General features: G+C 39.0%; 1 protein-coding gene across 2 annotated transcripts in view; it reads right to left on the minus strand.

Annotated features, from left to right (window-relative positions):
* The window catches only part of LOC132268891 (peptidyl-prolyl cis-trans isomerase FKBP13, chloroplastic-like), a 51,609-nt gene that overhangs the window by 10,800 nt on the left and 26,089 nt on the right, over positions 1-14,720 (minus strand). For both annotated transcript variants that reach the window (XM_059769794.1, XM_059769803.1), the window contains one exon: positions 6,799-6,859. In XM_059769794.1, coding sequence (XP_059625777.1) covers positions 6,799-6,859 — 61 coding nt within the window. The remainder of the gene's footprint in view (positions 1-6,798; positions 6,860-14,720) is intronic.

The raw sequence follows: 14,720 nt of genomic DNA on the forward strand, positions 1-14,720 counted from the left end.
ATTAAATATAGTTGAGTTAAATTATTTAAATCAGTTATTTGGAGTTAAATAAATTTAATCGAATTGTGGAGGAGTACAATTAAATTAGAATTGTTATTTTTGCTCAATTAAATGTAAAGGATGTATATATGATTTATATCATGTTTGTGTGGATTATTAAATGTAGATGTTGTTTGCATCTTTATATGGATATAGAAACCTTTATATGGTTATATTGTGGATTAATGCACCATTATGGGATGGGGACATATAAGAGAATGGGTTAACTAATAAAGTTAAGTTCTACTTATTTTCTTATCAGGTCAATGGAACAGTTGGATGACATATTATTAAAATAATATTTGGATAGTTTATTTTGATGGTTAAATAGGACGGATTTTACATATATAATTATACGCCATGATATGAGCTTGAGTCTCAAGATCAATGGTTATGGTGCGTATATTGCCATGGATGTGTAGCTAGATATGGTGTAATTGTGTATTCTGGTAGGTCTAAGTACTCATGTCCACTATATGTGCGTTTTGTATGTTGCCTACTATTCAGGTTGAGACAACTCTATAGTCTAGTGAGGTTCCTTTAGTATGTATATATCTATATATGGACTATTTAGTTATTATTGAATTAATGATGTGTACGTGTATCGGGTCTCTGTTTGGGATGTAGTAGATTAGAACTTGTTTGTGGGCCTAACCCACCATTATTTTTTAGGTGTTCGTCAGTTCCAGTCTTAGAGATTGTTCGTGCCAAGTAGAGATAGTCATTCACTATTCCGACTCGATGTAGGACTCTTCTTCATGTTTTAGTTATTAGTTTTATATTCCGTTCAGTTATTTTAGTTAGGATATTATTAGGGGTCCACAGTATAGATTCACGAGTTGTAGTTTAATTAATTACTGGTATGAGGATGGGAGGATTTTATTATTGGATTTTTAATTATTTTTTTATTTGAGGATTTTTTTTTAAAATAAGGATTTATTATTTAGTTCCCTTCAGCTTATTATTTATTTATTTATTTATTATTCTTTTTGTATTCAAATGCTTGTTTAAATATTAATTGTTTGATATCCCTTGTATTCTGTGCTCGGACTTGATCACCCGTGGTTCTAGAATCGAGGGGTATCACACTAAGCCCTTCCCTTTCTCTCTCCTTGAAACCACCTTCATTGTCATCGTTGCCACCACCTTCCTTTTCTTTGCCCACTTTAATGTTAAAACCATCATCGCTGCCCACATTTCACCCCACCCGCAATCAAAATCGCACCGTTTCAGAGATCAAACCGGCCAACCAAAGATGAAGACAAGTACCGAACTTCAACAACCCAACCGGAAAGCCATTAGCTTCCATCCATGAAAATCGGTGAAGATTAGAGCTACACCGATCACACCAGTGAGAGCTCAACTTCGAATTTATGCTCTTCTTAGTGACAAAACGAAGACCTAGATGAACTTAAGATTCAGTTACAGTGAACCTCAATTCCGGTGTACTTTAGTCCGATGAACTCTAGCCCATAATCTACAACAATTAATTAATGGGCGAAGACCGTAGAGCAGGCAACTCCGGTAACCATGAACACTGGTGAAAGCTCTTGGTTCGTTCTCTGCGAATACAACGCATAAGCTTCATCCGAATAGGCACCCCATCGCCGACGAGCAGTAATTCCTCACTCCGATTCATACGCCGCCGAAGACATAAGAGGCTGATGAGTGCTTCAGCCGAAACAACAACTCTTCCACTAGTGCCATCCTTCATCAATGCTGTTGTGACCCAATCATCTGGCAGGCTTCGTTTTAGAGAGAGAAGGTAATGAATAATGTCTTGGTCAATGCTGACTTAATTTTTGTTGATGTGGCTCTTTATGATTGGCTGGGACCTCACTAATATATTAGTACCAATCTATGGAAGGGATAAGGGTGTTATGGGCATTTTACTTAATTTAATACATGACGTCGGCACAATCCGTTATTAACTGACGTTGACTCTAACAGAAGGGAGGCCTGTGTAGGTTAATTTCATTTTTAGGGGAGGTTTGTGTAAATTCCCAAACCATAGGGGAGGTCCTTGTAATTATGACAAATTATAGGAGAGGTCTGTGTAATTTACCCTTATTTAAATGAGAGAGAGAGAGAGAGATTAAATGTAATGTGGGCAGACCACCTTACGTCCCACCACATAATTACATCCCAAAAATATTGTACCTGTTTGTGTAAGTAGTACGTGTGAGAAACAGAGGTAGACTCTCTCTCTTAACTCTCCCCACCAAAGCTTGTTCCGATAGGTAGGTGTGTATATACAATTAATTTCAACCAAACTATTTGCCTTCTTCAAAACCTAGATCTTAAGTTTTTCTGGGTTAACTTTCACTTTTGAAGGTAATAGCATGTTTTCATGATCCTGAATCCTTTGTTCATTCTATTCAAAAACCTCGTGTCATAATAATGCTTGTTAAGGCCGATGCACCTGATCAAACCATCAAAATGCTATCCGTTTACATGGAGAAAGGAAATTGTATTATTGATGGTGGTAATGAGTGGTATGAGTACACTGAGAGGAGAGAGAAAGCCATGACTGAACTTGGTCTGCTTTAAATTGACCTGCTTGTGGAAGTAGTGAGATGCAGACAAGGGTAAATTAGTTATTTTGTGCCCTTGTTAATTATGTCAACCAACAATGTCAAATAAGGGGGGTCTAATTGAAGATTTGCAAATGGGAGGGGGCTAACTAACATATAGATAAAGAACAAGGTTCTAAATGAATTTTGCCCTAAATTTTTCTAAGTTACAAATTTTGCAGAACTAATGCTCAAATATTCTTTTGATTAAAGACCAAATCACAAATGCATTACCTATTTGACCATCCAAATTAGTACTACAAGCTTCAATTCGACCAAAGACCTCAACATTGTCGACATTGCATACGGTGTAAGAAAAATACCCATCTTAGACATAGGAAAGAATGTGTCAACAGGCCGATCAATCATCCCAGTTCAACAATAATTTTCAACTAAGAAGCTATAAACAGTGCTAGGATTTGAATCATAACTCCAGAACTGAAAACATCAGTCCCCCAAAAGCCAGACTCTTTTATTGAACACTCGTCGAGCTAGATCGAACAGTCTCTTACTAAAAAGTACATGTACAATACTACAGAAAGACGAACACTGTGATTGAACCCTAGATAATTCTCGAACCACTCGAAGAACCGGATACTAGGTTTTGAGCGCTTACGATAGAGAATTGATTATACGTGGTCGGATTGTAGTTTAGGGAGAGAAAGGGGGTCTAAGTGTTAAAGGTTCCTTGGTGAAATGCGTTATGGGTTTTTGATAACGGAGAGTAAAAATTGATGGATGAAAATTAAAAATATTTGGTCTATTAATGGGGTTTATGATAATGCAATGCAGAATCCTACGGACGTTCCTTAGCCAAATCAGAATGCCCACTGCCTTCCTCACCGCGTGGACTAGCTCGATTGACAAGGAACCGTTGGCGATTCACTGGAGAAGAGCAAAATCAGGTAGACTCTGAAAGAAAAGAAATAGTGAAACCCTCTCCTAATTAGTAGCCAGTCACAGGCTGAAGGATTTGTTCGTGGGTTCAATTTTAATGAATCTACTAGTGAAAGGAAAGGTGGGCAGTGAGTGACGGTGGAGGTGGGTGGTTGGAGTGGTGGAGGTGGCCAATGAAGATAGATAAGGGGTTAAGGTGAGTGGGGGTGAGGGTGGTTGGTTGGTTGGAGTGGTGTAGGTGGGGAGTGGGGAGTGGGTCGTTGGAGTGGCAGAGGTGTGTGATGGTAGAAAAGGGTGTGTGTGTGTGTGTGTGTGTGAGAGAGAGAGAGAGAGAGAGAGAGAGAGAGAGAGAGAGGAAACCCTAATGTGATAAGAGGGGAAAGAGGTACTTCATATATAAAGGATAAAAGAGTCATTTTATTTTTTTAATCTTATTACATGATTTTTAATGTCCGTTAACTGTCTAACGTCAATAAGGGGTCAAAAGATCAATTTCGACCACCGTGTGTAATAAGAGCAAACCTCAAAGGGTGTGGATATAATTGGCCAATTTTTTAAAAAAAATTATAAATATCATGGCATAACGTGTGTAATAGGCCTAAACCGAGTAATCTTAGTAGGATTCTTGACTTTTGGAACTAAAACCAAATTGGTGTGCTTATGAGCTTTCAACAAATTCCCATTACTTAGGAAATCATAAAAAGCCTCAAGGAGATCAGCTTTAACTAAATTCCAGTACCTTTGGAAGAAAACTATTAAAAAGCCATCTGGATCCATCGCAAACACTACTTCCTTTAACTCCTCTTCAATTTCCAATTTTAACAAAAGCCTATTATCATCTTCACTCACAAGTTTTATATGATTGAAAACCTAACCAGAATCAGTCCAATGCTCTGAATGCAATAGTTCACAAAAATGCCCTCTGCTTTCATCCTCACACCAAATGCCCTCTGAATTTTTTCTTCTTTGTAGAGTTCTAGAGTGAAAATTATCTAGCATTCTTGTCCCCCTCACTAAACCATTGCACCCATGATTTTTGCTTCCAATAAAGCTCTTCTTTTTGCCACAACCTGTTTGATTTCAATTTAAGCTCTCTATGTCTGTTTGCATTAAACTCATGGTGCTCTTGAATTATGTGATGTTGTGGCCCGAATTTGGTTTTGGTAGACCCGACAATCCGTTGATTGAACTTTGTGTGGGCCTTGAGCCCACCAAAGCTTTGGGGGTTCAGGGGTAGCGTCCCTGAGGAAAATTTTTGACCCGTTGGGTTAGTACTCTCTCATGTAGGGTTTGGGGCTGAAACTTGTAATCTTCTGTTTTTCATATGGTGAAACTGTGGTGTTCTTATTTTTCTGTCGAGTTTCTTGGGTTCGTCGTGTTTGTAGTAACAAATTACCTTAAGCTCAATCTCACTTTCCCGAATCACCCTATCTGCAGTCCAATTTTTTGACCTAACCCAGTGTTTCAACTCCTCTTTACGGTGTTGAGGTTCAATTTCACCATGAACATAGAGTCCACTTGGACTGCAGAGTCCCAAGCCTTCTTTATTGTATCGTGAAACTCTTCTTCATCCAGCCTTAAAGCCATATGATCTGTATCGATGACTTGCAGATGTTTGCCTTCAGAAACAACTTGAGCCATTCCTTCTCATTAAGCCCCCGTCAAGACCTTCATGAACATTGGCACCTCCGTTCCGTTGATTATTCCAAGTATATGGGTATCCTCTACACCCAACTTCTAAAAGCTTGCAATCTGTAATGAATTGATTGAAAGCCTGAAAAGTTCATCGAGGACAAGTCATCCCCCCAAAATTTCATCATCTGATCGAATGTTAATAGAATCACCAATAAGGAGACAATGGTGAGAGCTCTGAGCCAATTCCATCACATAAGCACTCCCATTGATTTTTCCTGATCCCATCATCCACTGCAGCATAGACACCACAAAAATTCCAAGCATAGTAACCTTGATTGTCCCAAAAAAACAGCAGAAATATGGAACTGATCTGCATTTCCTAAATCAACCTCGGTTTCCTCCTTCTACAACAAAGATAAACCTCCCGCCAATCCTAGAGGATCAACACACATCTTGAAATCGAAAACTAAGCGACCCTGAATATTCTCCATGAAGTCCTCCTGCTGATTCTACATGAGTAGGTGTTTATATCATAACTATTGACTAAAGGTGCAATTAAAGAATGATACATACCACAATATGGAGGAGATTAGTGGTTATACCTACCAATGAAGTGATAAAGTTTGGTGGGAGATTTTTAAGGCTGCTAAGTAACTATCAACAAGGAGATCAATGGTCGAAAATGGATTTGATGCGCTTCCAACCAATCAAACTGTTCCATGATGTGTAGATGGTTAGAAGGCAGTAAAAGCAGTGACAAAAAGGACATGTGGCAGCATAGGAAGAAATGTGTATCTAGAGTGTTTATCAGCAGTTATTGTTAGAAGTAACCACAAACTTGAAGTAACTATAAGTAGTAGATTTGGAAAAAAAATGGGCTCTCTCACACACATCAACAACTTGTCCTTTATATTTCTGTACTTTATATTTAGTAATATAAAATTTGGGTCCATGTTCCTCCACCCATGGAATTGAAGTGCACCAAACGTTTAAAAACTCCAGCAGGTCCACCAGGACCGAATGTAAATTCCTTTATCTCCTTGAACTTTCTAGGGACTGATCTTGATGCTCCCCTAGTCCAAATGAGCCTTAGTCACAGGGCGTTGATTCTGTTCCCTGTGTGTCTTTGGTGGAGATGGAGATCAGAAGATCATCCAAAGGACGAGCAGCCTAATAAGCAGGCCAGTAAAGCCGTAGAAAAAGGGCCAGTAAATAACCTATTTTCTGGTATTGATACCCTAGTTTGTACTACCAAGCTTAGTTTCCTTGTAATCTAGACTTTTATTCCAGTATTTAGTTAATGAAATTTATCTTTTCAAGTAATCTTCTTCTAATTATCTCAATTTCAAAATCCTTTTTGCAATGGTAAACGAACCTAAAGAGGGGTCATTCCCTCGCCTGATACAATTGTCATTTATGGTCAGTTATTGGGCATAGTTGTTTTGCATCATTCCATTGAGCTCTCGACAAACTCTGGCACAACTGTATGGCCTCATATCTTAGCTGAAAGAAGGAAGTTAATTTTCTGCCAATTAGTAGGTCTTTTTTTATTACTTTTTTATGTCTATAGATAAATAATTACAAAAACTTTTCAAAAAGAAAGTATAGCATTTACTTCGAGTTAGCACGTTAACTATAGATGATATGTTCATACCAGCAAGCATAGGAGGGATTCCATCTCCGCCTAGAATACCTTGGTCCCAGCCTTTAATAACCTATGACATGCATAAAAAAGATTGATCATCATCTTGGTTGGCTAGTTGTTTAAGCTTATATATTAAGAACCAAAATAAATAAAATAAAACAACCCCAAGTAACATCTTTGGGAGTTGTGCGCCCGCGGGGGGAAGCTCCGCATGCATTACTTCTTGAGAATAACTTGTTTGAATTGTCTAAATTATTTGTTCTTCTTTTGTTATGCTAACGCAAGGCCATTTTGAGGTTTCATTAAATTTCTATGCAAAATAAAGTTCTTTTCTGGAGCGAATGATGAATTCTATTGAACTTGCTTACGCTGCTACAATGGTGAACCTCAATTACATCATGCAGTAGAGAGTTATAGGCTGGAGTAATTCAGATTGAATAGAAATTGCAGTTTGTCAAAACTTTTTAGGTAAATTACACTCACACCTTGCGATAATTGCATTTATTATACACAAGTGGTGAAATTTTTAGAGGTGTTCAAATTTCTATTACATGAGTTATGGTTTTGCTATCAATGCATGTAACTTGTGTTAATTGAGTGTGTTTTTTTTCCCTGAATGAGTCGATTGTATTAAAGATTAAGCAATTAAGTACAAAGCTAATAAGAGGCAGCATACCCCCTCTGCACAACATAATCCAAAGGCAAACCCACTTCCAATAGCGAAGGAAGAGGAAGAAAAAGAATAAAACCATAGTGGGAAACAAATCACAGAATAGAGGTGATGTCCTGCAATCGGTACCCCAAAATGTCCATAACTTCCCACCAAGCAGCATTGGCAATGACTTCAGAAGGCTTATGAGAGTTTACGTATCATATGTTTGTTAATTGAATGTTGGATTAATTACAACAACACCCCCTGAGGTTTGACATAATGACAACTATATATAAGTTGGGCCATTTTTGAACAATGACACCCCCTTAAGTTTGTTAAAGCTAACAAAGGCAACCCAATGGTCCTAAATCACGATGAATTGACAATATTGCCCTTTGACACATTCAATTACCAATTTATCCAATTTAATTTTTTTTTATTGACAAAAATACCTTACCCAAACCAACAGCCACCACATGAACCACGTGACACTGTTGTTGACAAAAACCCACCATCATACATTAACTTAAACCGGCTATTGTAGATTGGTGTTTCAATTATTCGCTTTGTAGAAGGGAATGGACTCGTTGAAAGAGGAGGATAAACGAAGAGCTGCCGAAGACGGCGACGGAGACCATCGTAGCGTCGTGGTGGAGCTGCCACTTGGGGATGCCGCGGCCAATTTCGATTTGGAAAGCGCCGTATGCAGCCATGGATTGTTCATGATGGCCACTAATTTCTGGGACCCACTCACCAAAACCCTCCAACGCCCACTACGCTTCAATTGCGATGACAATGGTGAAGAAGTCTCCGTATCTTCTCTCCTCGTTCGCATATCTTATCCCTCTGACCCTCCTCTCTCTCTCCACATTTGAGTTTTCGGCACGGAGTTCCTCTCTCCTCAGCACCAACAATCGTTGTTGGTACTGAATGAATGTTTCAAACCCCCCTTTCTCTTTCTCTCTCTAAAACCCATCTCTCTCTCTTATTGTCTTCTCAACCCAAATTCTGCAGCAGACCCATGGACCCATCTCCACCCATCGTATTATCAGAAAGATTCAGAACAACCAAAACAAAGCTTTCTTGATATCGAGCAATAAATCTGTATATGATTTTAAATAGGGTGTGTGTGTTTATGGAAACAAACCCTACCGAGATCATAAGCTATATATATATATAGGAGAGGATTGAAATTGTAATTGGATTTCTGATTATGTGACAATGATTATGAAGAAGGTGTTCAGAGACCCCTGCAAATTCACTAGCGTTTATTGCGACGACTACAAGGTGATCGCGTTGAATCCCGGTGATCCAAGGGCCGGTGCACCCGGTCTTACCGGACGGCTCGATCCTGCCATCGGCAAACTCTCCGCTCTTGCCCAATTCACCGTCGTACTAGATCGTATCTTCTGTTTGGTCCCTCTGTTGGTGTCCAAAACCCTAACTCGGCTCGACCTCAAGCATAGCGAACTCTCCAGTTCTTTCTCATCGACCACACTCCCTCCTTTGCTCCAATACTTTTCTTTTGTCCTGCTCAGCTTTTTCCACAACAAACTTGGCCTTTCAGCTTCTTGTGCCACAATTGGCGTTGCCTCAAGCTTCTTGTGCCGTGATTTGTTCGTGCCCTTCGCTATGGGTTGGATCAAGATCGGGCTCCATGGTCATGTCCTCGGGCTTTGCGCCACCGATCGACCAGTTTGGTGAGGATTAAGAGGTTGTGGGTATGTTTGATATGTGGTGGCGACACCTTGGCCGGTGATGGTGGGTGGTAGTGGAGGCGATGGCGGGTGGCGGTGGGTGGCAGTGGTGGCGATGCCACTGCTCTCTTCCCTTTACTCTTCCATGGGCAATAGTGTATATAATGTATGTATATAAGGGTAAAATTGACTTTTCATGAGTTCTGATATTTTATAATAAAATTGAATTAAATATTGAAGGGTAATTTCGTCTTTTTCAACGTTTTAAGGGCTTGTTTGGATCAAAATTATCACAGGGGGTGTCTTTGTTCAAAAAACAGCTAAGTTTTATATGGTTGTCAATATGTCAAACCTCAGGGGTGTCGTTGCAATTAACCTTTGAATGTTCTACTATCAATTATATATATCACATGTTTGCCTATTGAATATTTTACTGCCAATTATGTATATCACGTGATTGCTTATTGAATTTTTTCTACCAAATATGTATCACATGATTGCTTATTGAATTTTTTCTACCAAATATGTATCACGTGTTTGCTTATTTCTAGGTATACAAATTGTGAAGTTTGTCCCTTTAGTTGTATGTGTTGGGATTATGTGCCCTAAAAGCTAATTATTTATTTTTGTACTCGACATTTTCTTAATAAATATGATTTATTATTATATTAACTATTCAGGCATTGGGCTTTTCATATGTTCGTATAAGGTGCATCATAGTCCTCAAGTTGCATTATAGGTGACTTAAGTATGTGGATGAGATTTACATACAAGAGATTTGAGCTCACCGGTTTCTTGTATTGTTCGCAATTGGTGATAAAAGTTGGGCACTTTTATATATAAGACTAACTCACTTGACTTCTATAAGATAGGATGGTTTGTCTCGACCATTGAGGTAGTTGACTCTAAGTCAATATGTTAGTGTGTTTGGATTACACTAAAATGGATCACCATAAGATCACATCATTCAAATTACTATCATTATTTTAGTGTGATTCTTATATACTAAATGCATTAGGCTCTAAATCCTGCGAGATTTAGTGGAATCAAGTTTCAGTGTTGGTCACTTTGACTTACCAATGTGTGAGATTTTTTAAGATCAATACCGCGATATCTTGGGTGACTAATGTTGGAGTTGAGGGAACACAAACACTCAACATGAAATCCACGCTCTTTATATGAGTAAAAGAATATCCCCCTTGAAGCAATTTAGTAAGTTTTATCACTAGAACCTGGCCAAGGCATTTTAGTAAAAAGTTCACTAAAACTATTATTTTTTAACTATTATTTAGTTAGAAAAAATTATTTATTTGATTTTTTAATTCAATGATCATAAAGTTTTAAATTGATCACTTAAGGAATATAAGATATAAGTAAGCCTTAGGTGGAGCGGTATTTAATTTTTCTACGACTACTTATAAATATTCTGTAGTTAAGGGATTAAATGCAACTATTTAGTAGTGTTGAAAGAGAGAGAGAAAGAGAATATATGAAAAATTATATGTTATTGAGTAAGTAATACAATAATACAATGGTGTTTATATAGGAGAAGCTACAGTAGTAGGTGAGTGGAGAACAAGAAAACCCTATACATGGTAATTCTATATATGGTAATGAGGGGTAGGTGACAACTCATACAATACTAATTGTACACATGTGACAACTCATATAAAACTGTAAAACACTCCCCCTCAAGCTGGAGAGTAAATGTCAATAACTCTCAGCTTGCTACATATGAAATCAATAGAGTTCTTAGGAAACGCCTTAGTGAAGATGTCTACCAGCTGTCTACCAGAAGGAACAAAAGGTGTAACAATATCATTCGAGTCAACTTTAGATCTGTTCAAACTAGAGAGAGAGAGAACATGGTGGCTACACAATGTGTATTTCATATATCAAACCCTAAGCCTACTACAATGGCTTATATAAAGATACAAGACTCAGCTAATTACACAATGACCTTACCAACTATATGTAATTACATAATGACCCAAAATATTCTAACACACCTCCTCAAGCTGGAGAGTATATATCAAATAATCCCAGCTTGGAACAGATAGTCTTTAACCGATTATGACCCAATGCTTTGGTAAATATATCAGCTAATTGATCTTCAGACCTCACAAATGGAGTAGAGATGCTCCCACTTAATATTTTTCCTCGAATGAAGTGATAATCAACTTCAATATGTTTGGTCCTCTCATTTAACACAGGATTTGATGCAATATGAACAGCTGCTTGATTATCACAGAACAATGGAGTAGGAGTTTCAACCGTCAACCCAAGTTCTTTTAGAAAATGTTGTATCCAAGTCAACTCACTAGTTGTATGGGTCATTGCCCTGTACTTAGCTTCAGCACTAGATCGAGCTACCACCGTTTGCTTTTTACTTTTCCATGTAACAAGATTTCCCCCTACAAATGTGCAGTAGCCTGTAGTAGATCGCCTGTCTGAAGGAGAACCAACCCAGTTAGCATCTGAAAAACCTTCCACCCTGAGATGACCATTTGATTTATATAGTAACCCAAAACCTAGAGCTTGCTTGAGATATCGGATAATCCGAAGAATAGCAACCCAATGTGGCATTCTAGGAGCTCCCATGAACTGACTTACAACACTAATTGCATATGAAATATCAGGTCGAGTGATAGTAAGATAAATTAATTTCCCAACAAGGCGACGAAATTTGCTCGGGTCATTAAATAGATCACCCTCATCAGACACAAGTTTTGTATTTGAATCCATAGGAGCATCAACTGGATGACCACCCAACATACCTATTTCTTCTAACAAGTCCAACACATATTTGCGTTGAGATAAACTTATACCCTTCTTGGATCTAGCAACTTCAATACCCAAGAAATACCTAAGTTTACCCAAGTCTTTAGTATGGAATCGATTTTGCAAAAACAACTTCAACTTAGCAATGCCTTCAGAATCATCACCCCGTGATCACAATATCATCTACATACACCACAAGAAAAATGAAGCCAGCTTTAGTGCACTGGTGAAATACCGAATGATCGGTTTGGCATCTGTTAAGACCAAATTCTAATGCCGCCTCAGAGAATTTTCCAAACCAAGCCCGTGGAGATTGTTTCAATCCATACAGGGCCTTTTTAAGGCGACAAACAGTGTGACGATACTCCCCCTGAGTAATAAACCCAGGTGGTTGCTCCATATAAACTTCTTCAACTAAGTCACCATGCAAGAAGGCATTCTTTACATCCAATTGAAACAAAGGCCAGTGACAATTGGCAGCAATGGAAATAAATACCCGAATAGAAGAAATCTTAGCAACAGGAGAAAAGGTCTCATCGTAGTCAATACCATAAGTCTGAGTATACCCTTTTGCCACCAGACGAGCCTTCAACCGCTCAATAGACCCATCGTGAAGGTATTTAACAGTATAGACCCACTTACAACCAACCGTTTTGGAGCCTGAAGGTAAAGGAATAAGATCCCAAGTCCGATTACGGTGCAAGGCATTTATTTCATCTACCATGGCGTTGTGCCAATCCGAATTAGAAAGAGCATCCTGCAAAGTCTTGGGAACAAAGTTAGAAATGGGATGTGCAGTAACACACGACCGAGTACCCTTACGGAGAGCAATAGGCAAATCATTAGGCAAAGTAGATAGCGTCAGATCCGAAGACTCTGAAGGAGATGGAGGGAGCGAAGTAGGCGGTCGAGGTCGTCGAGTATAAACCTGCAAGGGACAACAGAGCGAGGAGGTGTGGGAGCAGGAACTAGAGAGGAAACAGTTGGCATAGGTGGCTCTATAGTAATATCGAGGGGGGTAGTAGAATCAGAAAAAAATGGGAGAGACTCAGAAAAGGAGACATCAGTATTAGTGAAATAGCGCTGAAAATGAGGACTGTAGCAACGATAACCCTTCTGAGTGCGAGAATACCTAAAAAAAAAAAACACACTTAATGGCACGGGGTTGAGTTTGTTAAGATCGGGCCCAAGGTTATGGACATAACACACACGTCCAAAGACCCGAGGAGTAAGATTAAACGATGCAGAGTCAGGAAATAAAACAGAATGAGGAGACTTCCCTTTTAACACTGACGAAGGCATCCGATTAATAAGATGACAGGCTGTAAGAACAGCATCACTCTAAAAACGCTTGGGAACATGCGTATGGAATAAAAGGGCACGACATACTTCGAGGAGATGATGATTTTTACGTTCAGCTACTCCATTTTGTTGAGGAGTATAAGTACAAGATGATTGATGAATGATGCCTTTAGCATGAAAATAAGTCTCAAACGGGTCCGAGAAATATTCTTTGGTATTGTCAGAACGTAAAACTTTAATGGAACATCCAAATTGAGTTTTTATTTCTTTGCGAAATATTTGAAAAATAAACAATAACTCAGAATGATTTTTCATTAAAAACAACCAAGTCATATGAGAATGATCATCCACAAAAGTCACAAAATAACGAAATCCATCAAGAGAAATATGTTTTATTGGGCCCCATAGATCTGAATGAATTAACTGAAAAGGACTAGCAACACGATTGGTAGCTCTCGGTTTGAACAATACACGATAATGCTTACTAAACTGACATGCTTCACAAGGCATGGACTCAACACGACTAAGACTAAGACTGGGGACTTAACGCTACAAAACTGATAAGGATGGGTGGCCAAGACGACAGTGCCACTGGAAAGGAGACAAAGATGATTGAAGAGCCGTGGGAGATGGTCCAAGATCAAAGTAATACAAGCCACCTACTTCATGTCACGTACCAATCTTTTTCATCGTCTTGAGATCCTGAAAAATACAACAGGAGGGATAAAATGTAACGGAGCAATTAAGAGATTTAGTAATTTGACTAATGGACATCAAATTAAAAGGGAATTAAGGAATAAATAATACAGAGGAAAGGGACATATAAGAGGTGAGTTGGGTGGTTCCCACACCCAAAACTTTAGTGGAGGAGCCATTAGCAAGAGTAACACTTCGTGATGAAGGAACAGACTGAAAATCAGATAAGAGATGAGAACTACCAGTCATGTGATTGGATGCGCTAGAGTCAAGAATCCAGGGACTCTGACGAGAGGATAAGAGATATGCAGGTGCACTACCTGATTGGGCAAAGGAAACCATGGAAGATGAGGTGGAAGGCCGTTGTTGAGACATAAACTGAGCATACTCATTGCGGGAAACCGTCATGGTGACCATAGCAAGCTCAATAGCCACTTGTGGAGCATTTGGTGTCGCAGAGAAAGAAGAATCCCCTTCATTAGAGGTTACTCGATGTGCATAGGAAGAAGGTGGTGGTTTCCCATGAAGATCCCAACAGTAATTGACAGTGTGATTAGTAAGACCACAGTGAGTGCAGAGTTTTGAGTCTCTGCTTCTGCCTCTGCCACGACCACGAGCACGAGTAAACCGACCGCCACTGCCACGAGAAGGCTGATAACCACCCTGCTTCACAACTAATGCAGAACGTTCACTGCTAGGAGGAGCAGTGACACCACTTGAAGCACTCCCGGAAGCGCCACTAGATAGAGTAGCACGCTGGAGTCTAGAGAACATATCAAAAAGAAAGGGAAATGTAGGGCTAC

Source organism: Cornus florida, unplaced genomic scaffold (assembly GCF_030987335.1).
Source record: "Cornus florida cultivar Cherokee Brave unplaced genomic scaffold, ASM3098733v1 CherokeeBrave_3.0.0_Hap2_Chr01, whole genome shotgun sequence".
NCBI classification, from domain to species: domain Eukaryota; kingdom Viridiplantae; phylum Streptophyta; class Magnoliopsida; order Cornales; family Cornaceae; genus Cornus; species Cornus florida.